At 37.6% G+C, this 25,853-nt stretch overlaps 1 protein-coding gene across 2 annotated transcripts in view; it reads right to left on the minus strand.

Moving 5' to 3' along the window:
* Positions 1-382: 382 nt before the first annotated feature.
* The window catches only part of gdap2 (ganglioside induced differentiation associated protein 2), a 51,158-nt gene continuing 25,687 nt past the window's right edge, over positions 383-25,853 (minus strand). For both annotated transcript variants that reach the window (XM_057852331.1, XM_057852330.1), the window contains exons 8-14: positions 25,652-25,802; positions 22,584-22,660; positions 19,998-20,074; positions 16,422-16,561; positions 12,858-12,912; positions 12,464-12,607; positions 383-1,623 (exon numbers count right to left, since the gene is read on the minus strand). In XM_057852331.1, coding sequence (XP_057708314.1) covers positions 1,591-1,623; positions 12,464-12,607; positions 12,858-12,912; positions 16,422-16,561; positions 19,998-20,074; positions 22,584-22,660; positions 25,652-25,802 — 677 coding nt within the window. In that variant the 3' untranslated portion in view covers positions 383-1,590. The remainder of the gene's footprint in view (positions 1,624-12,463; positions 12,608-12,857; positions 12,913-16,421; positions 16,562-19,997; positions 20,075-22,583; positions 22,661-25,651; positions 25,803-25,853) is intronic.

Genomic DNA, 25,853 nt, shown 5'->3' on the forward strand with positions numbered 1-25,853 from the left:
ACGAACAATGAGCATACAGCAAATTACAGTACGTTTGACATCTTTTTTTTAACAACATAACAGCACATACGGGTGGAATTAATCTTTCTGGATCTGGTGGCATTCCTTCTCAGTGGTGACATCACAGCCCGAAATGATAAAAAGCACTTGAACTCATCGGCCCAAAGTTCTTCCAAATGAACTCCGTCTGGCTCAAAGTGCTCCTCCATCTAACATCAAACGAGCACAGAACTTGGACAGCATGCCGGCATTTTCATTCTCAACTACAGTATTTTCAAAGCTGCAAGAAAAAAATCCCTTTTTTGCGACTCTCAAAACACCCTTTCAAAATCAAACAGGCAAGGAAAACAAAAATGATATAAAGATCATTTTAATCAGATTGTAAAAAAAAAAAGTTATAATTAACAGAGTAAAATGACATAAAACATTTTTTAAAAGAAATACATTACAAGTAGGCAATTTGTCTCATGTTTCGCAATATTAGGCGTGAAAAATCAACGATGCTTCCAACATATTTCACATTTTGGGGGGGAAACCCTAAATATCTTTGTCAAATTTCCAAAGAAAGAACAAATCCTGGTGACTTCAGTCTTAAGAGTTAAGCAGTGGAAAGGTTATGTGTCCACCTATATTTGCATTTGCAAATGTGTTTGCCACCTGTGATCATAAAACAATGAGAGGAATGCATTAAAAGTGTACTTCTGTATTTTTCATTTTGCAATTAATCAACTTCTCTCCATTGGCAACATTGGAAGATAATGCGCTTGTGCATGTGCAAAACGGTAAATAAAGTGAACAAATGTGTCATCGAAAAAAAAACAAGAATTACCTCATATGTATAAACTCTGAAGCAAAGCGACATCATGTTGACAGAATCAGAAAAGCAGCTCTGAAGCAGCCAGGATGACATTCAGGAGGCTTGGAAGCTACTTGGAGCTGACGTATTAGTGATGAAACTCCTCCACAAAGAGCACTAAAATCTGACTAATTCATTGGACGTTACCTCATCTTAAAATTGTAGAAAAATGTCATTAGGTCTTCATTTTTGGTTGTGGACTATAACCATGCTCGATTAAGTGAAAGTTTGGTGACGATTGGTGATACTTTGTGATTAAACTAAGATAATGTGCAACAAAACAAATGAGGTGAGAAAACTGTCAATCCATAAAAATGTACCTATTAATGTAAAGCTTTTGATAGAAGACTTTAAAACAGAAAAATTCAGCGCTCCTGTGTGGACATTCCTGACATCAACTATTGCTGCTCTCGCAGTCTGACGGGGTTGTGGTCAGTTCCCCAAAAAATCAGTAAATTTTCTGAATCTCATGTAATCATGTAATCTCATCAGGCGCAGACGTCTTCCAGCTTAATGACTACCACCGGATTACATTAATAACTTTGAGTCATTTCGAATAGTGAACCTCCAGGTGATCACAGGATGAGGAAGCCATACAAGAACCACCAACAAGGTGACTACATAACTGAGGTAAAGTCCCTTCAAGATGTATATCAGTCCCTCAAGAAGAGGGAGGCAGCTGTGTACCCGAAATGTTCTTAAATGGCTTTCACCTTCATCGATGCTATGACTGGTCACAGACCGGAAGATTGGGGACGTCCGTTCACCTGTGATAGAGCAAAGAAAAACTAGGTCACAAATGAGAAAATCATTTTCATGTGCATCTACTCCGCCAATTTTGGGATCTCTCAAGGAAGTCATTAGCAGTCTCCCTTAGATGGAGATGTTGCATCCAATGTTCCCTCCAAGGTGCGCGCGTGCGCATTCACGCACTGCTTGCACGTACTCCGCTCACATGAAAATCTATGCAGCGCACAAAATACACAATTCAATAGAAACTTATTGCAGCGTCACTCGGACTACTGCCGGCGCCGCAGTGATGTGTCAGCGCAACGCTTTTATTAGTGCGTTTGATTCGGTAACGCAACACTCCTATTTGTGCGTTCGATACGGCAACCGACGCTCCCATTGGTGGGTTACTACACGACGATTGTCTATAGTTGTGAGGTGCAATACATGGGTGGGTAAGGAGAAAAATAAAGAGTGAAAAGTCAGGTGGACTCCAGTGATGATTTACTGGAGCAAAATTCAACTGCTCTGCAAGTGTTATAGTGTTAATTAATTTTAGAACTAATATTATGTAGTTAATTAGACCAACAAAACTGTTTTCTGTACCATTTTGCAATATAACTCAATGAACAACAGGTGTCCAGCCAATAATACAATACAGTTCACTTCACTTACGCTACCCAGCCAATCATAGCCTTGACATTATTGCGCCTTTGTCCTTTGTCCTGCTCATCCACGCCGTGCAGGTTAGCTAGTTAACAACAGTGCAGCGCAGTTAAGAGACACAAATGCTAACCCCTTATCATGGCAAAAGAAACGGGCAGTGATACTGCACTCATCAAGCCAATGTAAAACAAGAAATGCAGTTCTTTTACGATGGAATGGTTGTCAGGGTATGTGCAAATTAGAGGTGCACGATAATTATTGGTTCGATAATAGGTATTATGACGTCATCCCAATAAATCCAATAACATTATATATTATCGGGCCTATCGATATTCATTTTGGCACGGTGTCGGTGGATTGGGATGTGTGCGTTTGAGTTGTTTCATGGACCAAGACCACAAAAGTCTCCTCTCCTCTTGCACCAAATGTTTAATCTGTTGACAAAGCACAATACCTGTTGGGGTTATATTTGTTTTAGTTCAGCGCTCATTGTTCAGGGAAACACATTATCAATAATATTGACTAACTGATGGTGACTGACACAAATTTTATTTATTTGAAAAAATAAATATGGGCACTTTATTTTAAGTCAAAACTGTTCTTGTCTGTTTTTTTTCATTATAATCAGTGTTGTCACGGATTACTTAAAAAAGTAATTTAATTACTGATTACTGATTACATTTCCAAAAAGTAATCTAGTTACTTTACTGATTACTTTATTATCAATTATTATTATTATTATTATTACTTTTGCTGCCTCAACATAAAAATAACAAACATTTCATCATGTGTAATTGAGTTTTTCACATAAGGCTTAATCTTTGAGTTAGCGGGGGTTTACTTAGTCGATGGAGTTGATTTCAACCACCATTGACTCGCCCTAGCTTAGCCATCCTGGAGCCTTAAAACTAACAAATAACTGACAAACTGCACGGAATTTGTTCAAATCAACTTCAAATCAACTTAATTATACCCCTGCCAACTTGAAGATTAAGCCTAATGTAAAAAATTCTGTACTTCCCCTTTAAAATAAAGACCTAGCCATTAAAATGTTGTCTATAAAAGTTGTAAAGCAATAAAACAACAAAAATTTATGAAATGAACAAAAATCCTACAACGTAGTTTTCATAATGGGTCAAAATCATTTTTCGAACAGATCATGTGACTAGCACCTTGAGACTATCCTTTGCTTTGCTTAGCCAAAACTACACCAGAGGAGGCAAGATAGATATTTAGAATTTTTTTAAACCTAAGCTTTCAAACGCTACCAACAACAACTTGAACAGCTGATTGAACTTGAACAGTATCAAGATGTGTGTGTGTGTATATACATATACAGTATATATATACTGTACAGTATTGGCCAAAAGTCTGGAGACACCTCAAAGGTAGATACTTTGAAGAAAGTAGAATACAAAACCTGTTTTCAGTTATTTCACTTTTTTGCCATTCCACATGTTCGTTCATAGTTTTGATGTCTTCAGTGAGAATTTACAATAGCAGTGAAAATATATAAAATGCAAAAATTATGAAGTGTGTCCAAACTTTTGACTTTCGTTTCAGTCTTCAACATGCTTCTCCCCCCCAGTCCCACAAATGTAAAACTCCGCCTACGATTACAAACTCTAACTATAAAATGTACATAATTACACATATTATAAAGGCTAGTTGCTGGCTGTCTCGTCACCTGTCGTCTTGTTTTGAGTTTTTTTTTTCGCGACGCGTTGTGCTGTAATTCCAAGTGCTTCCTTGTTGAATTGGATGTCGAGTATATAGCGGTCGACAGTCCATCTGAGCCAGCGCAGAGTTTGCAACGCACGGAGATATTTTTGTCATCTTTACTGGACGGATATGTGAAGTAATGGCTGTATCTCCAGTGAGCAAATCCAGCCGTTTGTTGAATCTCTCCGGCTCCTTTACTGTTAGCATCCTGTAGCCAGGCTATGTGGCAGACAGCGCGCATACAGCATGGTACTGCACGTGACCCGTTTTTTTCCGATGAGAAGACGTGAGATGTGATGTCACTCCCAAACTCAAATGCGGTATTTTCTATTCAAATGCTCTTCGTACATGACTACAGTATTCTTCATTCTACATACAGTATGAGGCAAAATCAAAATAGTAACGCAGTAACTGAGGAAACTAACTTTAATCAGATTACTGGCTTGGAAAAACTAACGCGTTAGATTGCTCGTTACTGAAAGAAAGTAATCAGATTACTGACAACACTGATTATAATAATGTTCATGTCATCATGAAAATTCTGGTTAGGTCAAAGGCAAGTCTATGCTGAATCCACCAGTAGTATTTTTGGCCTACACGTTTTCAAAAACCCATGTCAATATACATTTATAAATTATATATATATATATATATATTATCGGTTATCGTATCGGTATCGGCTTTGAGGAGCAGGAAGTTATCAATATCAGTATCGGTTTCAAAAAATGGATATTGTGCACCCCTAGTGCAAATAGAAGAACAAGCGGTGAAACTGAGTAGGATTATTTTCTTTTTTTAATACCTGTCCTGTATAGCTCCTTAGATACGGAGTATAGGAATCTTGAGTGTCCTTATTGGCTGAACAGTTTTAATGTGGGAGTTTGGTATACTCCCATTGTGGTTGTTAATTATGTTTTATTTAACTCACCCATGCCACAACTGGACCTTACCTATGCCAAAGCAGGACTCTTTCTATGATTAAAGCAGGACTCACATATAAAATACAGTGGCATGAAAAAGTATTTGAACCTTTTGGAATTTCTCTCATTTCTGCATAAAATCACCATTAAATGTGATCTGATCTTTGTCAAAATCACGCAGATGAAAAAACTGTCTGTTCTAACTAAAACCACTCTAACATTTATAGGTTTTCACATTTTAATGAGAATAGTATGCAAACAATGACAGAAGGGGGAAAAATAAGTGAACCATTACATTCAATATTTTGTGCCCCTCCCCCTTTGGCAGCAATAACTTCAACCAGACGCTTCCTTTAGGTGCGGATCAGTCTGGCACATTAATCACAGTAATCCTGGCCAGTTCTTCTCTACAAAACTGCTGTAGTTCAGTCAGATTCCTGGGATGTCCGGCATGAATCGCTGTCTTTAGGTCATGCCAAAGCATCGCAATGGTGTTCAAGTCTGGACTTTGACTTGGCCACTCCAGAACGTGTATTTTGGTCTTCTGAAACCATTCTGAAGTTGATTTACTTCTGTGTTTTGGATCATTGTCTTGTTGCAGCATGCATCCTCTTTTTAGCTTCAACTGTCTGACAGACAGCCTCAGGTTTTCCTGCAAGACATCCTGATAAACTTTTGAATTCATTCTTCCATTAAGGATTGCAAGTTGTCCAGGCCCTGAGGAAGCAAAACATCCCCAAATCATGATGCTCTCTCCAACATGCTTCACGGTGCAGATGATGTTGGTGAGATGTTCCATTTTTCCTCCACACATGACATATGTTACTCCCAAACAGTTCAACTTTGGTTTCATCAGTCCACAAAATATTTTTCCAAAACTCCTGTGGAGTGTCCAAGTGCCTTTTTGCGAACATTTAACGAGCATTAATGTTTTTCTTTTCTTTTTTTTTTTTTTTTTTTAGACAGCAGTGGCTTCCCCTGTGGAGTCCTCCCTTGAACACCATTCTTGGCCATAGTTTTACATACTGTATGGTTGATGTGTGCATAGAGATATTGGACTGAGCCAGTGATTTCTGTAAGACACTAGCAGACACTCTAGGGTTCTTTTTAACCTCTCTGAGCATTGTGCGCTGAACTCTTGGCGTCATCTTTGGTGGACGGCCACTCTTTGGGAGAGAAGCAACAGTGCCAAACTCTCTCCATTTGTAGATAACTTCTCTGACTGTCGATTGATGAACATCCAGACTTATAGAGATGGTTTTGTATCCTTTCCCAGCTTCCTACAAATCAACAATCCTTGATCGCAGGTCTTCAGACAGCTCGTTTGACCGAGCCATGATCCTCATCAGACAATACTTTTCATCAAGACGATTCTTACCAGGTGTCTGTTTTACAGTGGGCAGGAGAGCTTTAAACCACTCATCAGTGATTGGGCACACACCCGACTTAAAGTGTTTGATAAAAACTGGTTTCAATTCCTCTTTAAGTCTCCTTAGGCAGAGGGTTCACTTACTTATTTTTCCCCCCTTCTGTCATTTTTTGCATGCTATCCTCATTAAAATATGAAAACTTACAAATGTTTGGGTGGTTTTTGATAAAGCAGACACTGCTTTTTCATCGGTGTGATTTTGACAAAGATCAGATCACGTTTGATGGTGATTTTATGCAGAAATGTGAGAAATTCCAAAAGGTTCAGATACTTTTTCTTACCACTGTACACTCATTGTAGTTGTTCATTATGTTTTATTTATTAACTCATCCATGCCAGAACTGGACCTTACCAAAGCAGGACTCTTCCCATGTTTAAGGCAGGACTCTCACATATATCATAGTACACATCTCATGAACAAGATAATTTATATTAAAAGTAAACTAATGAAAATTGCTGCAGTAATTTCATTCTTATAATAAACCATGTAACTTGCTGAGGTTGTTCAGAGTGGTTCTCTGTGCTCAGGGAGCTTGTGTGTCTGCTCAGACACATGAAAAATTACACACATTGGTTGTATCATGAAAATGGTAAACATTTTCAAGTGTCAAAGTGGATTCCATCTGAATCGTGATGCCTAAATTTAAGTTTCCTGTCTGGATTACAAAAAAAAAATTTTTTTTTTTTAACTTCAGGACAATCTAAAGCACAAATGTGCCTGTTAAACTGCTTCCATCAGCTGCACGACCTGACCTCTCCTTTATTTATTTATTTTTCAAAAGTCTTTATCACTGGAAACTTTTATCCCAGGAATAAAACTTCCCAGCATAGCGGAATTTTGAGCTCAGCTGTTCCTCTCACACACTGCTTATCACAAAATTCCTTCAAATCCACCACTGGTCAAGACTAGCGCTGCAACTAACAATTATTTTTTTAATCGATTAATCAGACGATTAATTAATTGGGAAAAATGTCACTTTTTTCAATTACCTTTACAATTTAACTTAGAAGTTGTTTTAGGTTTGTTGTAAGTAACAATGAAGCCAAAATGGATAACTATTTCCTTCGAAAAGAATATTTTATTACAGCTTCCTGACTTAACTTTTGTCTACAACTGTACTGCTTTAAGTACATAAAACTTGTTAAAGTTTTTAATAGAGGTTCTGATAATAAAACATAAAAAGACTTTGGAGTGTCCATGGAGCGAAAAATTTCCGTATTTTTCGGACTAAAAGTCGCACCAGCCATAAAATGCCCAACGAAGAGGAAAAAAACAAAAGTAGCACCGGAGTAGAAGTCGCACTTTTGGGGGAAATTTACTTGATAAAATCCAAAATATAGAACAGATATGTCATCTTGAAAGGCAATTTAAAATAAAAATACAATACAGAACAACATGCTGAATAAGTCTACAGTATGATGTTACAGTGGGGAGAACAAGTATTTGATACACTGCCGATCTTGCTGGTTTTCCTACTTGCAAAGCATGTAGAGGTCTGTAATTTGTATCATAAGTTCTCTTCAACTGTGAGGGACGGAATCTAATACAAAAAAACAGAAAATCACGGTGTATGATTTTTAAATAATAAATTTGCATTTAATTGCATGAAATAAGTATTTGATACATCACAAAAATCAAACTTAATATTTGGTACAGAAACCTTTGTTTGTTATTACAGATACCAAATGCTTCCTGTAGTCCTTGACAAAATTTTCACACACTGCAGCAGGGATTTTGGCCCACTCCTCCATGCAGATCTTCTCCAGAGCCTTCAGGTTTCGGGGCTGCTGCCGGGCAACACGGACTTTCGGCACCCTCCATACATTTTCTATCGGGTTCAGATCTGGTGACTGGCTAGGCCACTCCAGGAGCCTTTAGTTGCCTTGGCTGTGTGCTTTGGGTCGTTGTCATGCTGGAAGACCCAGCCACGACCCATCTTCAGGGCTCTCACTGAAGGAAGGAGGTTGTCAGCCAAGTTCTGGTGATACATAGCCCCATCCATCCTCCCCTCGATACGGTGCAGTAGTCATCCTGTACCCTTGGCAGAGAAGCAGCCCCAAAAATTTATGTTTCCTCCTCCATGTTTCACGGTTGGGATGGTGTTCTTGGGGTTGCACATATCCTTCTTTTTCCTCCAAACACGACGAGCCGAGTTTAGACCAAAAAGTTCCATTTTGGTCTCATCCGACCACATGACCTTCTCCCATTGCTTCTCTGGATTAGAGCTGAAACGAATACTCGAGCAACTCGAGTAACTCGAGTTTAAAAACTGATCCGAGTAATTTTATTCACCTCGAGTAATCGTTTATTTTGACAGCTCTAAGCATCACGTTTCGCTCGGACTACTTTTAATGCGGGACAACGCGCTGACGTCACGTGCGTAGAGAAAGAAGCAATAAAAATATATAAAAAACATTTCCGCAGCCGACAGCCGCTCCAAACTACGCCGACGTTGCTAAAAACTAGCCCGCGTGATGTTAAGTTAGTAGCAGGTAGCATCTGAGGAGTCTCATAGAGATCACATGTATGTTGAACTAGATGCAATATGATAGACTCGGCCGCGTCTGGGCAGCGGTAATAAACAGCGGCCATCTTAAAGCAGTAGAGCGCTAAGCGCTAATAAAGAGCGCTAAGCGCTAAAAAATAAGATTAACGTTACTGCCTGAGTCACTAGCTCACGCAACGTTAGACCCTGCGGAGGGCTAGGTTTCTATTAATTATGACCACTTTCGATGCGTGGGTAACGTGTCTTACATACGGGCTTTAACATAACATAGCTTTGTGGAGTGATAAGGGTGTAAAATAAAAACTCAATAATGCTAACTATCAATTTTAGCTTAGTAGTCATTGCTGGATAAAACACCAAGTAGCACTGGTCCCTAATGTGCTCCAATACAGCCTGTATCATACATTTATCTTGAACACTGCAAAAACACAAAATCCTATCAGGACTTACAGTTTAGAGTAGCGTAAAACTTAACTAGAACTTAAAAATGGCTTGACACAAATAGAAATTCAATTGAAACAGGTGGGAAAAAATCCTAACTTTTAAGTGATGTGTGTTATCAAGCGTAATGGCATTTTTAGGTATAAATGTATATATATTTTAATAAGATCTAAAGGTTTTTTGAGTGAAAGCAGTGAATTTGTCTTTTTTTTAATTCTAGTTACATCTGAGATGCAATTGTTGGCTGTTTTCAACAATATACATCGAAAATAAAGACATTGATTGACTGAAAATGGTTTAAGGTTAGATGAAATGTCTTGTTTTCTCATGTATATTTATAATTGCTCTTCACCTAAAAATATATTTGTTTTATCCGATTACTCGATTAATCGATAGAATTTTCAGTCGATTACTCGATTACTAAAATATTCGATAGCTGCAGCCCTACTCTGGATCATCCAGATGGTCAGTGGCAAACTTCAGACGTGTTTGGACATGCACTGGCTTCAGCAGCGGGACCTTGTGTGCCCTGTAGGGTTTTAATCCATGACGGTGTAATGTGTTTCCAATGGTTTTCTTTGAGACTGTGGTTCCAGCTCTCTTCAGGTCATTGACCAGGTCCTGTCGTGTAGTTCTGGGCTGATCCCTCACCTTCCTCATCAGTGATGCCCCACGAGGTGAGATCTTGCACGGAGCCCCAGAACGAGGCAGATTGACCGTCAACTTGAACTTCTTCCATTTTCCAATAATCGCTCCAACAGTTGTTACCTTCTCACCAAGCTGCTTGCTTATTTTCCTGTAGCCCATCCCAGCCTTGTGCAGGTCTATTATTTTATCCCTGATGTCCTTACACAGCTCTTTGGTCTTGGCCATTGTGGAGAGGTTGGAGTTTGTTTGTTTGAGCCTGTGAACAGGTGTCTTTTATACAGGTAACAAGTTCAAACAGGTGCAGTTACTTCCGGTAATGAGTGGAGAACAGGAGGGGTTCTTAAAAAACGAACTAAGAGCCGAAATATTTACTAGTTGGTAATGTATCAAATACTTATTTCATGCAGTTAAATACAAATTTATTATTTAAAAATTATACAATGTGATTTTCTGGATTTTTGTATTAGATTCCGTCCCTCACAGTTGAAGAGAACTTATGATACAAATTACAGACCTCTACATGGCTTGCAAGTGGGAAAACCAGCAAAATCGGCAGTGTATCAAATACTTGTTCTCCCCACTGTACATGATGCATGAACAATGAAATGTGAACGTGGCCGGTATGTTAACGTAACATAGCTATTAAGAGTTATTCAGATAACTATAGCATTAAAAAAAATGCTAACAAGTTTACCGAACCATCAGTGTCACTCCAAAACACCAAAATAACATGCGAAATGATATAATAATGTGTTAATAATTTCACACATAAGTCGCTCCAGAGTATAAGTTGCACCCCCAGCCAAACTATGAAAATAACCGACTTACAGTCCGAAAAATACGGTATCCTTTATAGATTTAAAACTCCAAAGTTTTTTTTTTTTTTTTTTCTTTTTAACCAGTGAAATTTATACAGGAGCTGATCAATAATGGAGCACGTGCCCCAGTGAAATATGTCTGGTGACACCCATGAACTATGTACCAAGTTTAATGTTGATTAATACATTTGAACCTTTGATCGTAGAGCTACCGAGGCTTGTCTGACAAGATCAAAGCTACAAACCTGTGAACCATCGTTCAAGTACCAAACGCCAGCTGTACTGGTGACCAAGAAAAACAGCATAGACTTCATGATGATATTGACGGGACATGGGACCGATTAATAGGGGGCCTGTGTTGTTGGCGTGGTCGTCAAAACTGACCGAGTAGAGTCACAGACAAAGAACTTTTTTCGTTGAAAATTCTTGTGAATAAATGCTCAAAATCCCTGAAATCTTTATAGATACGCACGTAAAACAGTCTCGATTCTTGGTTAAAAGCAAAAAAAAAAAAAACGTGCAGTTAGCATTTATTTGTTGAAGAACGATGTTAGTCTATTAGACAATGTGGCGGCCGCCCAACAATAAAGAGCTTTTTACGTTGAAAATTCTTGGGAAAAAAAACAAAAAATATAACAATTACCTTGAATCCTCGAACAAATCACTCCTTAGACAATTCTTCCTGTTTGTATATGGTACAGCTTTTGTACTTTTTCAACTTAAATCCGGCATTGGATCGCTGCATCTGACGCTGCAACAGACTGCGAATAACTGAAGCGGATTGTGGGATGGCCCCCTACTTGAAGGCGTGGCACAGTGGAGGTCGAATCTGACCGTCAATATCTTTATGAAGTGTATGAAAAACAGTTTGGTTGCACTGCTTAGCAGGAGGGAGGGTGAGAAGCTGTACGAGCATGAAACAGAAAAACATAAATATACCGTATTGGCCCGAATATAAGACGGCCCTGATTATAAGACGACCCCCTCTTTTTCAAGACTCAAGTTTGAAAAAAGACTTTTTGAACACCAAATTCATTTTCATACAGAAAATAATTACAGTACATGCAAAACAAATGATTATAACAATATATTTGAGAGAAAAAGCATGTTATTTTGCCTCATTCAAATCTTAATATCTGAACATTTAAATATGTAAACTAAATTGCAATCACATTCCTAAATTAATGGCTTCTGTTTTTTTTTAAATGTAAATAAACCAATCTATTGTGATAAAACAACCAAATTGCAATAACTGCATTAACCATCAAAGTGAAGTCGAACTGTAACTGTAGTCTTGAAACAAATCTGAATAAGGAAAAACATTGCAATAAAAATTGCAAACTGGTTAAACTTCGGAGAAGCTGAGATCTGTTATGACAGAACATCGCTTCAATGATATCTGGCGCCATCTAGTGTCGTGAATGGGTATAATGTCTAGACCGCGAATATAAGACGACCCCCTCTTTTTCACTCTTATTTCAATGCAAAAAGCACCGTCATATATTTGGGCTAATACGGTATACTTTTTTTTTTTTAAAGAACACGATCCTTTTCACCTGATTCCGATCCTCTGAAAAATGGCGCAATTCGCCCGATTTCCGATCACGTGATTGAATCGGGATATCCCTATTTAATACAGTAACTACCACCACAGTAGATGATACATTATAAAAAATATGTCTACATAAAAAGTGGGCGCTGCCTTGAAAAAGTGTGCGTGTATTTACCCGTGCGTCGTAGTCCAGCACAAAAGGCGGGATGTCAATCTGCTCAGGCCTGACACAGGTGAAGAGTTGCTGCAGATTGTCAAGGTACCGCACTTTATCCTTCATGCCAGACACGCTGAAGGTGGTGAAGAACCAAGTGGACACCTGTAGGTTTTGACAAGAAAGGCTCATGTAGCACTGAGATGCTTCAGTAGGCCTGGTATTAGGAAAACGTTTATTGAATAATGACACATGAAAGAAACAAGTACATATTTCTATTTTTGGGAGACTTTTACAGCAGGTTGAAGTTTCCTGATCCAGGATTCACCTTGATTTGTGGATTTTTTTGAGATATCAAGATAACTTGTACGTTTGGACGTTTTTTTTTTTTTTTTAAAGGCATGATGAGTCTTACCTTGGAGCGAAATGTTGGATGCACAAAGTAGAAGGCCTTTAAATTCTTCTTAAACCTGTAATGCATGAGCATTAGCATATAAGTCACATAAGATGACATATTGAAAAAAAATTTATATGACACATTACAATAAAATACATGTATAAATTGAATCCCTTCATAGCAACCAATATCGCAACATAAATTTAAGTGTAAAAGTTCCCTAGCCTACTGCCCATATTTCGCCGAGATAGACTCCAGCACCCCTGCAACCCTTGTGAGGATAAGCGGCTTGGAAGATTAATGAATTAATATAATTATAATGTAAATTGATCTCAACGGGTTCAAATGTGAAATATAAATATTTTGCATTAAAAGGCGTAAAAAGTGCAAATATTTAACTTTGTTTTTTTTTTTTTTAGCATAAAAAAGGTATCAGACTTCATATCTATTGTAATTGCTGAGCCAATTTAAATTATTTTTCGATGCTGCAGCATGTCAGAACAAAATTTGATAGGTGGAATTACTGCCAACCGTTTTTGCAGGCTCAAAGTCTTTATGGAAGAAAGGGATACTGGCTTATAATGTGAAACACGCGTATGGGTTAGTTGGATGAATGGAAGGAGCTTGAATAATGTTGACCTCCTCCTGTGCTTTTAAAACTTGTAAAGTGCTTTAAAACACCTCCCACTGAGGAGTAATGTTCAGTAGTGCTTAGCTAAACAGTCCTGACCTAACACAAAAATCACTGAACTACAAATTTGTGAAAGCCAATCAAGAAGTCAAATTTGGAAGTATACTGTAGAGTACACTGTTAAAGCTTCATTAAATTTCTGTCATTATCTGCAGAGTCAGGAAATTAAACTTTTGCATGTATACCCCAATTCTGAATCGGTACATAATACATAGACACACTGACAGTTGTGACTTTTTACCACAGCACAATCTAGCCATCTTTAGGTACACTACCACTGACCTTAGTACTGCAAAAGTGGGAGAGAATTGCTATTTTGGTACTTTGACAACTTATTTCTTATACTGCATGGTAGAAACTGGACTTGATCACTTAATCAGGTCGGCTGACTATGTTGTCGCTTTGTTCCAATTTATTTTTTATTTATTTTTAATGTTTCACACATGCTGTATCTATAGTGTCCTGTTATCTACTAGAAAACATACACATACGTTTCAAGGAGGACCATTTATAATACTATTCAAGACAAAAAATGATACCTTGTTTGATGGAGCAAAGCTACAAATAATGGCGCTTTGCCTCCCTCTTGTGGGCACTTTATCTCATTGCGATGTCAAAAATTCAAAAGGGGATCCTTATGGTAGTCCCCAGGTTACGAACGGGTTCCATTCCTACACTGGGGACGTAACCTGAATTTCCACGTAAATCGGAATTAACCCTTTAAGCAACCCTAAATGTCTAAATAACTATCCAAAAACATGTATTATATACGTCATTGTACTGTCCTTGCCAAGATGTTGGAGCTACATCCTAGCTAGACAGCGGGCTGCTAAACTGTAATCCAGGGGTGCTCCTACTTTTTTTGCTCCAAGAGTTTTTTTTTTTAAAATGCGCATCGTCTTTGTCACTTCGTCAAATGTGCTCTTCCTCGTGTGTGCGCATGTGCTCTCCTTCGTGTGCGCAAATACGTTCTAACTTGTGTGCAGAAGTACCACCTGCTAAATATGATGATAAAAGCATGCATCACACACAAAAAATATATATATATATATGTATATATATGTATATATATATTAGGGCTGTCAAAATTATCGCGTTAACGGGCGTTAATTTTTTAAATCAATCACGTTAAAATATTTGACGCAATTAACGCAGATGCCCCGCTCAGACAGATTTAAATGACAGTACAGTGAAATGCTAACTTGTTGTGTTTTATAGAGTTTTGCCGCCCTCTGCTGGCACTTTGGTGCGACTGATTTTATAGGCTTCAGCACCCATGAGCATTGTGTAAGTAATTATTGACATCAACAATGGCGGGCTACTAGTTTATTTTTTGATTGAAAATTTTACAAATTTTAATAAAACGAAAACATTAAGAGGGGTTTTAATATATAATTTCTATAACTTGTACTAACATTTTTCTTTTAAGAACTACAAGTCTTTCTATCCATGGATCGCTTTAACAGAATGTTAATAATGTTAATGCTACCTTGTTGATTTATTGTTATGATAAACAAATACAGTCCTTATGTACCGTATGTTGAATGTATATACCCATCTTGTGTCTTATGTTTCCATTCGAACAATAATTTACAGAAAAATATGGCATATTTTATAGATGGTTTGAATTGTGATTAATTGCGATTAATTAATTTTTAAGCTGTACTTAACTCGATTAAAAATTTTAATCGTTTGACAGCCCTAATATATATAGATCTACATTATAATCAAATGCACATTTCGCCAAAGGTCAGAACAGTCATATTTATAAAAGTAAGAAATAAAGATACTGTGAGGTACAATACGGTACAGTTTATGTGACTTGAAAAAAAAGGAAAAGGATTGGAAAACTAACTGGCGAACGAGACTCCGGCGTCGTAAAGTTGAAATCACGTAAACTGGGTACGTTGTAACCTGGGGACTACCTGTAATTGCCTCCACTAATAGTTAAATTATTATACAATTATTGTCAAAACATCAAAATTTGTATTTTTATTGCTTTACCCGATATGTAACTTGTGTTTATTGTGTACGTGTTTCATGAAATCATTTGAAGACCCATGAATCAACTAGTGGCAGACTTTGTAATATCGGCAATATCATCTTTGTCCTCCCTGCCAAAAAAGATACATTATAATCAGGGAATTGGTGAAAATATTACAGTCACATATTTTTTTCCTCACTTTAAGCCATGTGTTAAACTCAGGGTAGTATACTTTAACAGTATACTACATGATTTATTTATGAGATGATTAGCTGACGAATTGCAACAACAATTGGTAGTAAATTGAACTCGCTCATCTGGGAGAGTTTGTGAACTTCTGCTAGTTAAAAAAAAAAAAAAAAAAAAAAAAAAAAAGATTCTAAGTGTTTTATTTTTATTGAACAGGACTGGAGTTAATCAGGCTTGGGTGTGGTCAGTTAAAATGACCGTATTTTCCGCAATAAAAATAATAATAAAACTATATATAGATCAATATTGGTTAATCATGGCATGACATTCCCTTGAGCGCAGCTCTATCTTGTGGATGCATGATGCAACCCCAACCACTACTACTACTACTACTACTACTGCCACTTATTAATGCGGTGCAACCTTTATATGAAAAGTTTCAAAATAGGGCATTCATTGAAGGTGTTCCTTCTAGCGTGGAAAATAAACAAATTCTTTTTTCCTCAAAAACTGATTAGCAACATTTAACAAAAGTTTATTTTTCTTTAACTAGTAAAATAACCATTTCAAAACGTGTCTGCTATTTACATACGTTTAATTATCTTAAATATTAAAGTGAAGGAAACCCCCCCCCCCCAAAAAAAATTAAACGGTCGTAAATTATTTTTCAGGGCACCATTTGACAGCACTGTGGATACTTTTTACATTACACACTCACTTGGCATCGACGATGTCGTGAAGGTTCTTGAGAAATTCTGCGTCCAGGTGGTTGTGTTCACCTGTCAGCGTGTGGAAGTAAACCATTACATATTCCTTTACAGCAATGTGATCCATCACATGGATGAAATACAGCAGAGCCTGTATGGACAGAAAAACAAGATTTTCACAATTACCACAGGAGTATTAGCTGTTATACTTGATTGAATTTTGGAAAATTTGGAACTCCTTCACTAATGGCCAGAATTTGGCAGTTTCCTATGTCAGGAACCCCCAAATCGTTAACCCTTGTTCAAACTTACAATTCTGGCCCTGAGCTAAATTGTAAATGTGCATAATACACTGTATTACAAAATGTACTGCCTTAAAGCGTTGAGAACTAATTCTTCCCTTCACCAAATCCAATTCTGAGTCCTATGGTTTATAGCAGAGGTGTCCAAACTATTCCACATAGGGCCGCAGTGGGTGCTGGATTTCATTCCTAAAAGACAAGATGACATCTTTTCACCAATCTGGTGTTTTATAAGTGTAATCAGTTGATTGCAGTCAGGTGCTGCTTGTTTTAGCACAAACTTCATTGGTTAAACTGTCTGTGCTCGATTGGTAAGAACAAAAACCAGGACCCACAGCGGCCCTTGAGGACAGGTTTGGACACCCATGGTTCATAGTATCAACCAATACTAAGTCTAATTCCTATTCCTCAGCAAATGTAAATAATATACACTTGTACACATGCATTTATAGTATCCTATAAAAACCAGACAATTGCACGAGTCCCACTGATCAGACTGAGTTGTCTCAAGAAAGCCTTTTCTGTTGTAGTCGAGTTATGACGTTATGCGGAGTTGAGTCAAAGAAGTTATGTCGAGTCAAGTTAAGTCACCAGTTTACCAAGCAGGGTCGGTCAGGTCACAAAATTATCGAGTCAAGCCAAGTCACGTTTGTCAAGTACAGTTTGGTCAAGCCAGTATGTGCACTTTGTGTGTGCTCGCATAATGCGTGTCTCACTCGCTCATCCGCATCGAAAACGAAACCCAAAACATTATACAGTGATACCTTTTATTTGCGGTCAATGGGGAAGAAGCTGCCCCGCAAAAATCCACAAAGTAGAGGCGGAGTTTGTTTAGATTGGGAAAAAAAAAATTATATATATACATGGGGCGGAAAACACAGACAAGGCTGAAAAAGCAGTTTCTGCTCTTGCATCCCTCTTTAAAATAAACTGCTGTAGCCAAAAGAACCGTTGTGTTTGATAGAACAATGTCTTTATGCTGCCATAGCAGATTCATGGCGCATTAAGTCCCCGAACTATTTTTAATTTGTCCGTTTTACCCTGGAAACCCCCGTTTACAGACGTCGCGCAACCGCTTTAGTTTCAACCTAGCTATAAAAAGAAGGTAAGTAATAGAGCTGGGAATCTCTAGGCACCTAACGATTCGATTACGATTACGATTCAGAGGCTCCGATTCGATTATAAAACGATTATTGATGCACCCCCCTCCTTTTTTTTTTCTCTATTTTTTTTTTTTTTTTTAAATTAATGTTTTGTACATTAGTTCCAAAATTGTTCAAAAATACTCTCAGGCTAAACCACACTACTATTTCAGTATCAAGTTAACATATAGCAGTAAACAAATATACAAAAATAACATTAAATAAAAAACTCCAGTCCCCATTCTGTATCAGCAGCTTTAAACTACATTCAATTAATTTAATGTTGTGAATCAACCGTTAAATTTGTTAAAATTGCTCCCGTTATTCCATAATTTCCCTTTTGTCTACTTTCGACATGTGAAAGTTTTAAAACTATTTTAAAGATAGATTCAAGTCAATATTTTACCGATTTAGGAGGATTTTAGATAAAAAGTTAATTAGGTTTGCTTGGAAGGTTCGCTACAACAGCCTTGCAGGGAAGTGTACTGCTTTAAGATGGCGGCCGTTTATAACGCCCGCATCTAGCTTTTTGTAGATGTGCTGCTAACACTACCCAATCTTTAATGCATCTAGTCCTATATAAATGATATTCACCGTAACATTATATGGATATACTTGTAGCAGCTTTTCGGCAGCAGTCAGGTATGTTGCTGTGTTTTTTTATCTCGTTGCATGAGTTGAGCTAGAGCCGTGAGTTGAGCATTGGCATTACCCGAGGGGCCGGGTAATGGGAAGCATGATGTTTAGCTACTCTCGCTCCGTTCCGTCCCGAAGTCCGCGCGGCGCGCTGAGTGTTGTGTACTTCCGCTTTACTTCGCATATTTCAATAATCGGAATTTGGATGTTTGTGAATCGTTCTCGAATCTTCCACGGCCGAATCGCGAATAATCTAAGAATCGGAAATTTTGCACACCTCTAGTAAGTAATCATATTTATTATTCGAAATGTCAGTCATTTTTAGCTTAGAATCCTAATCCTTAATTGATGTCAAATATTTGGTAAAAAAAAACAAATTAAAAAAATTATTCATTCGCATATTTTAAACTTTTAAACAATGTCCGTCACAATGAAAAAATTTGATGCTGTAAAAAGTCACAGATATTTACCTCATAACTATCGCTTAATTGTATTTTTTTCAGTCACTGTCGCATTTCCCCCGATATTTTAGATGATAAATAATCGATTCAAACAAAGAAAAATTGAAAAAAAAAAAAAAAAACTTTTAAAAGGGTATATATATGAAAATGAAAATCTCGACCTGTTTTTGATGTCTGCGATTTCTGCATCGCGACCCTTGTTTCACCATACTCTTCACCCTTACCATGTTTTACCCATAAGATCCCAAAAAGATCTGGCTGTGGCCATTCACAGCTGTGTCATGACACTCGGTGATACATGCTACATGGAGTTTTTGGATCGAAAAGAGGTAATTATGCGATAATATCTCGTTAAAATAATGGCGTCTTTAATTATGCTCTCGCATGCTCTCACCTCCAGTTAGGGTTTTGCTGTTTAAATTTTTTTTTTTCTTTTTTAAATGCCTTCCTGTTCAAAATTTTTCTTCCCCCAGAAAATTGAGATTTTAAGCTTTCCAACGATGTATCACACATAAATATAGGACAATTTTGAAATTTGGCTAAATTGGGGGTCTCTGAGCGGAACTTCAAGTCAACTGAGTGTTTTCCGCCATATATTTGTGTGCATGCGTGTATTTATTCAGTTTTAACAGCATTAGAAAAAGATAAATTGAAGACATGTTTTCCTTTTATCCCGAATTAAAAAAAAACAAACAAACAAAAAAACCTTATGTATAATACATATAAAAGAAAACAACGATTTGCACATGTATACAGGCATACATCTTACCATTTTAAAAATATTACTCTATTTTTATTTATTTTTTTTAATTGAACAAAATCTGCGATGGACTGAGGGTGCAAAGCAGCAAGGGATCACTAATGGATTAATATAAAACTAAGCTCATCATTTAAAAATAAATCTGATAGCGATTCTGTGAAAAGGACGTCATTGTGCCCAATTTCCTATCACGTGATTGGCTCGGGTCATTCCTAAAATTAAAGTTTTTTTCCTAATCATTATTCATTGACTCTTCAAAAATAGAATGTGTCATAGTAAGTAGCACCTTCTCAAGGTCGATAATGGTTACTGGAATATTTCTTCCCACTACAACCATCACCGTCCTGCCACACATGTCCACACCTAGAAAGACAAATGCACACTGTAGACACAGACAAACTATAGATTCTGTTGAAACCTGTAAGTTTACAATAGATAACACATGAACTTAGTTTATTTTTGTCAGACATAATATCACACTAGAGCAGTCGGTAACAAATATTTTTAGAATGAACTATTTCATTAATTCAAATAAATATTAAGTTTACATCATAAGCTATTACAAAATCATTGCTTCTTCAAGAAAAATGAGGCCCCCATGCACCACAGTATGCACTAAGGATTTACCCTTCCAAAACTGTACAGTAGTATCTCTACTTACAAAATTAATTGGTTCTTCAAGTTAGTTCGTAACTTGAAAATTCCGTAAGTAGAGATGCGTTTTCCATGTCAATGCCCTAATCCCTTCCAAACCCCCAAATTCAGACATATATCTTTTAGAATGCATAGAAATGCATCAAAACATGTAACAAATATGTGTTCCAATTACATTATTGCACAATAAACATAAAATCAAAGTTGGGCATAATGTAAAACAAAACAAAACAACAGAGTAAGGAAAAACCGTTAATACACTCAGCTGTCGGGGCAAATGAAGAGGACGCTTGGGATACACACATACTAGTCCGTCTCAAAAAATTAGCATATTGTGATAAAGTTCATTATTTTCTGTAATGTACTGATAAACATTAGAATTATATATATTTTAGATTCATTACACACAACTGAAGTAGTTCAAGCCTTTTATTGTTTTAATATTGATGAGTTTGGCAAAAAAGTCAAGAAAACCCAAAAATCCCAATCTCAAAAAATTAGCATATCATGAAAAGGTACTCTAAAGAAGCTACTACCCTAATCATATGAATCAACGAATTCACTGAAAAACTCCCAGCCTGGTTCATTACTCAAAACCTCAATCATGGGCAAGACTGCCGACCTGACTGCTGTCCAGAAGGCCATCATTTACACCCTCAAGTAAGAGGCTAAGACATAGACAGAAATTTCTGAGCGAATAGGGTGTTCCCAGAGTGCTGCATCAAGGCACCTCAGTGGGAAGGAAAAACTGTGGCAGCAAACGCTGCACAACCAGAAGAGGTGACAGCACCCTGAGAAAGATTGAGGAGAAGGGCTGATTCCAGACCTTGGGGGACCTGCAGAAACAGTGGACTGAGTCTGGAGTAGAAACATCCAGAGCCACTGTGCACAGGCGTGTGCTGAAGCCACTTTTGAACCTGAGACAGCAGCAGAAGCGCCTGACCTGGGCTACGGAGAAGCAGCACTGGACTGTTGCTCAGTGGTCCAAAGTACTTTTTTCAGATGAAAGCAAATTTTGCATGTCATTCAGAAATCAAGGTGCCAGAGTTTGGAGGAAGACTGGGGAGAAGGAAATGCCAAAATGCCCGAAGTCCAGTGTCAAGTTCCCACAGTCAGTGATTGTCTGGGGTGCCATGTCAGCTGCTGGTGTTGGTCTACTGTGTTTTATCAAGGGTAGGGTCAATGCAGCTAGCTATCAGGAGATTTTGGAGCACTTCATGCTTCCATCTTCTGAAAAGCTTTATGGAGATCAAGATTTCATTTTTCAGCACGATCTGGCACCTGCTCACAGTGCCAAACCACTGGTAAATGGTTTACTGACCATGGCATTACTGTGCTCAATTGACCTGCCAACTCTCCTGACCTGAACCCCATAGAGAATCTGTGGGATATTGTGAGGAGTAAGTTGAGAGACACCAGACCCAACACTGAGGATGAGCTTAAGGCCGCTATCGAAGCATACTGGGCCTCCATAACACCTCAACAGTGTCACAGGCTGATTGCCTCCATTCCACGCCGCATTGAAGCAGTCATTTCTGCAAAAGGATTCCCGACCAACTTTTGAGTGCATAGCTGATATAATTAATTGAAGGTTCACTTTTTTTGTATTAAAAAAACACTTTTTTTTATTGGTCGGTTGAAACATGCTAATGTTTTGAGATCGGGATTTTTGGTTTTTCTTAATTTTTTTAACCAAAATCATCAATGTTAAAACAATAAAAGGCTTGAACTACTTCACTTGTGTGTAACGAATGTAAAATATATGAAAGTCTAATGTTTATCAGTACATTGCAGAAAATAATGAACTTTATCACAATATGCTAATTTTTTTAGAAGGACTAGTACATGTACAGTAGAGGTCTCTCATAGCCAATTGGATACCAGGAATGCTAGGCAATAGCCAATGGCAGAGCAGCTATAAGTACTAGTATGTTAATTCAGTAAACTCTGGGAGCTGCGAGTACCAGGCAGCCATAGTGTATTTTTTGCCTTTCGTATCCTGAAATTTCTTTCTTAACAAGAGGCAATATTTTCCTGTTGAGGCATGTCTTAATCTGAAAATTCTATAAGTAGAGAGGTTCATAAGTAGAGGTACCACTGTACAAAGCTTTTTCAGTCCTGGTGTTCAATCAATCACTTTCAAAGATAACTGTGCAACACTACTCCCTCCTGGAGATACCTTGCCACTGATGTATATCAGTTTTGTTAAACACAGTACCTGTCTGATATAATGCTTTCAAAGCAGCGATGTCCGACAGGTCCTCTGCTCTGGCTCGACACAACCATCGGTTGTAGCTAGAGAAGAGACATTAAAAAAGTTGATAAATCATCAAACTATACACACCCATCCCCTATTATAAAATTAGCAACTATAGCATTGCTGTATAGCACGGCTGCTCGTAGTTATTAGCCTTGCAAGCTACTTTTAAATGACCAATCCATAATGACCATTTCGTCCTAGCAGGTAATATGCAGTATTATTGTATACAGGTACCGACTGACTTGATGACGCTGGAGTCTTGTCTGCAATTTTGTCTACAGTCGTTCAATTCTGCAAATTTGAATTGCTGTTACTGAAGATGAAACTGACTTAATTTTTGAATTTAGTTTCATTCTACAAGTGTTGATGTCATGAGCAGCTGAATATAGTCAGCAAACCACACGGACGTCTGTAATTGTCATTTCGGAGCTTAGCTTGCTATCTAGCAAGGACTTACAGTAACTCCAACGTCTTGTTGAGAACGGTACAATGACATAATACATGTATTTGGATAATTATTTTGAAATTTGGGGGTTATTTAAGTGGAAATTCGCCAGAGTAGGAACGGAACTCGTTCGTAACCCGGGGACTACCTTGCTCTTATGATTTGCCCAAATCAGTGTTGTTTTAATCAACAGTGACGATAAAGAAAATAATTGGTAGACGAACAATTTTTTCATGATGATGACGAGATAAAAATGTGGCTTGGGAGACTAGAACATAACCAGACAAATGCCAATTTTTCTCTGACGAGACGACAAGAAGACGAAACGTGACAAAGTTTCTGTCATATGTTAATGATGCGTGACATTTTTCATAATGTACGTGGAGTACGTCAGCTTGCATCGTAGCAAAGTTTGGGTCGTATCACTCATGTGAGATGTGCTGCGCCTCTCCCTCACTCTCTTCACTGGACTTTAGGATGTGTCTAAAACTAGGCTGCTACATTTTGCTTGTTTGGAAACACTGTAATATTTGTTTTCTTATCTTGGAAAGAAAATATGCAATGCTGCTTTTGCCTTTAAAGGTCTGTGCTGAGTGAACATCAGAGGCTAAATGTAATTCCTCGTGTTAGTGTAGCATTTGTGTTCGCGTTAGCATTAGCTTCAGAATGGTGAGCGTCCTCTTAAAATATTGGTCAGTCTAAAACAGAGCCACTTGGGTTTTCCGGTCATGGAGGAGAGCTAGTTGGTGAAATGGCATTAAGCTAATAGCCCACTTCAGCTGTTTTGTTTGGTAAATGAGAAATTACTTCTAATACTCATTGTTTAATACTTGTCACTTTTTTCCCTTATCTTTACAATTTAACTTGAAGTTGTTTTAGCCATGTTGTAAGTAACAATAAAGACAAAATGGATGACTATTTTCTACAAGAAAAAATACAGCTTTCTGACTTAACTGTAGTCTACCACTGTACTGCTTTAAGAACTTATTAATGTTTTTTAATAAATATTCTGACTATAAAACATGAAAATAATTTCTCAGTACACAATTCAGACAAAAGTCCTGCTCGTTCAAATAAAAAAAGTACAGCTGATTGACATTTTTTTTCTTGATGGCAAAGTGATGATATAAAATGTGTAAATGACTCATTTAAATTACCGGTAAATGAAAAAATTCAAATAAAGAAATAGTTTTCTTTATCATAAATGCAATCCAAATCCAATTTCAAAGAACACTCTCTTGTATGAGAATTTAGTTTGAATGGGAATTTCTGCTGAAATGAGACTTTAACCTGTTATATGAATGAATGTCTGTGTGGTTTCTTTATAAAAAGAAATGAAGACTGTACTATTGAACAATAACTCAAGTGCTAATATGCTTTTCCAAAACATAATACAAATGGACACTGATTGGCATAATCGCTAAGTAGCTTCGCGCGCTGTGGTAAGTAGTAACGTCTCATCAACATTGAATACAAACAATACAATTGGCTTCATTTACAAACCACTGACAGACGCACACTGAATCTAACAACACAAAAGACAATCTAAGTCTTGATATTCAATATTGATCCAGCAATTCAACCTGCGTGTATCAGTGAACTCTCTCTCTTGCTCTGATCACTGGTACGCGCACACACACAAGGGCCCAAACGGGACTGCTCATAGCTGCCGGCAAAAATCGATGATCAAATAAGTTAGCAACTAATTTATTAATCGATTTTAGTCGATTCGTTTTTGCAGTCTTAAAATCGGAAGTGGATTTTAACTCCCGTTCCCAGAAAAAATTCCCATTCCATCCCGATCCCGGGACTCAGTCAAAAAGTAAATCCCATCCCACTCCTGTTGAATGACTTCCAATCCAGTCCCGCTCCCAGTTAAAATTCCTCCCATTCCAGTCCCACTAACTTTTTTTTTTTTTTTTTTAAACACCTTTAAATTGATCATTAGGAATGAAAATGGGTTGTTCTTTTAAGGTTTCTATGTTTAATGCAGTTTAAAATCACTCATGTCTCTTGACACCACTCATCCACTAGTCACTACACTACTTTATGAGTCCAGTGCATTTTTAAAAAAATTTTTACATGCCATATATTTTGTCTTGGCACTGTTGCGTTGTATTAGCAAGAAGTTTTCTAAAACTTGGACCTTCCTCCTACAAGCTCTTCCAGTTTAACAGATGTGTCATTATTTCTGAGTTTCATATCTCACTTCAGGTTTTCACCTCCACCGTTCACCATGTTGAGTCTGTGCCAATATAGCAGCCAGAAGTCAAAGCATTGGAAACTTGGGATATTGGAATGTGTAGTTTTTTTTGACGTCCAAAGTCGAGATAGTGTTGGCCCATGAAAGTAAAGCTACAAAAATGGACGCTTCAGTCATCTAGGTTTTCTTTTTTTTTTTAACACAGGTGAAAATCATCATCTATTTATGAATTAACCCTCCTGCCTGCTTCCGTTGCTTATTATTCCTATCCCTTCCCAATCACGGGATTAATAAAATGGGAATCCTGTGACCTGCTGAATTTCCCCAAATAATTCATGCTTTAGGCTGGAGCAGTTTTGCTGTGGCCGGTGCGCTTACTTCCTCTGGTGCTGCTTTTGCATGGTAACCTCCGACATGTGACCCTGTAGGATCAGCTTCCGTTGCTTGTCCACATCACCCTCCATGCGGGCAAAGGCGTGATTGCCCACCTGACCCAGATCGGATTCCAAATTGTCATCCTCCGAATCATCTGTTCCGAAAACACACAAAATTAATAGCATATTAATATACACCTAGTTGA

Source organism: Corythoichthys intestinalis, chromosome 12 (genome assembly GCF_030265065.1).
Source record: "Corythoichthys intestinalis isolate RoL2023-P3 chromosome 12, ASM3026506v1, whole genome shotgun sequence".
Taxonomy (NCBI): Eukaryota; Metazoa; Chordata; class Actinopteri; order Syngnathiformes; family Syngnathidae; genus Corythoichthys; species Corythoichthys intestinalis.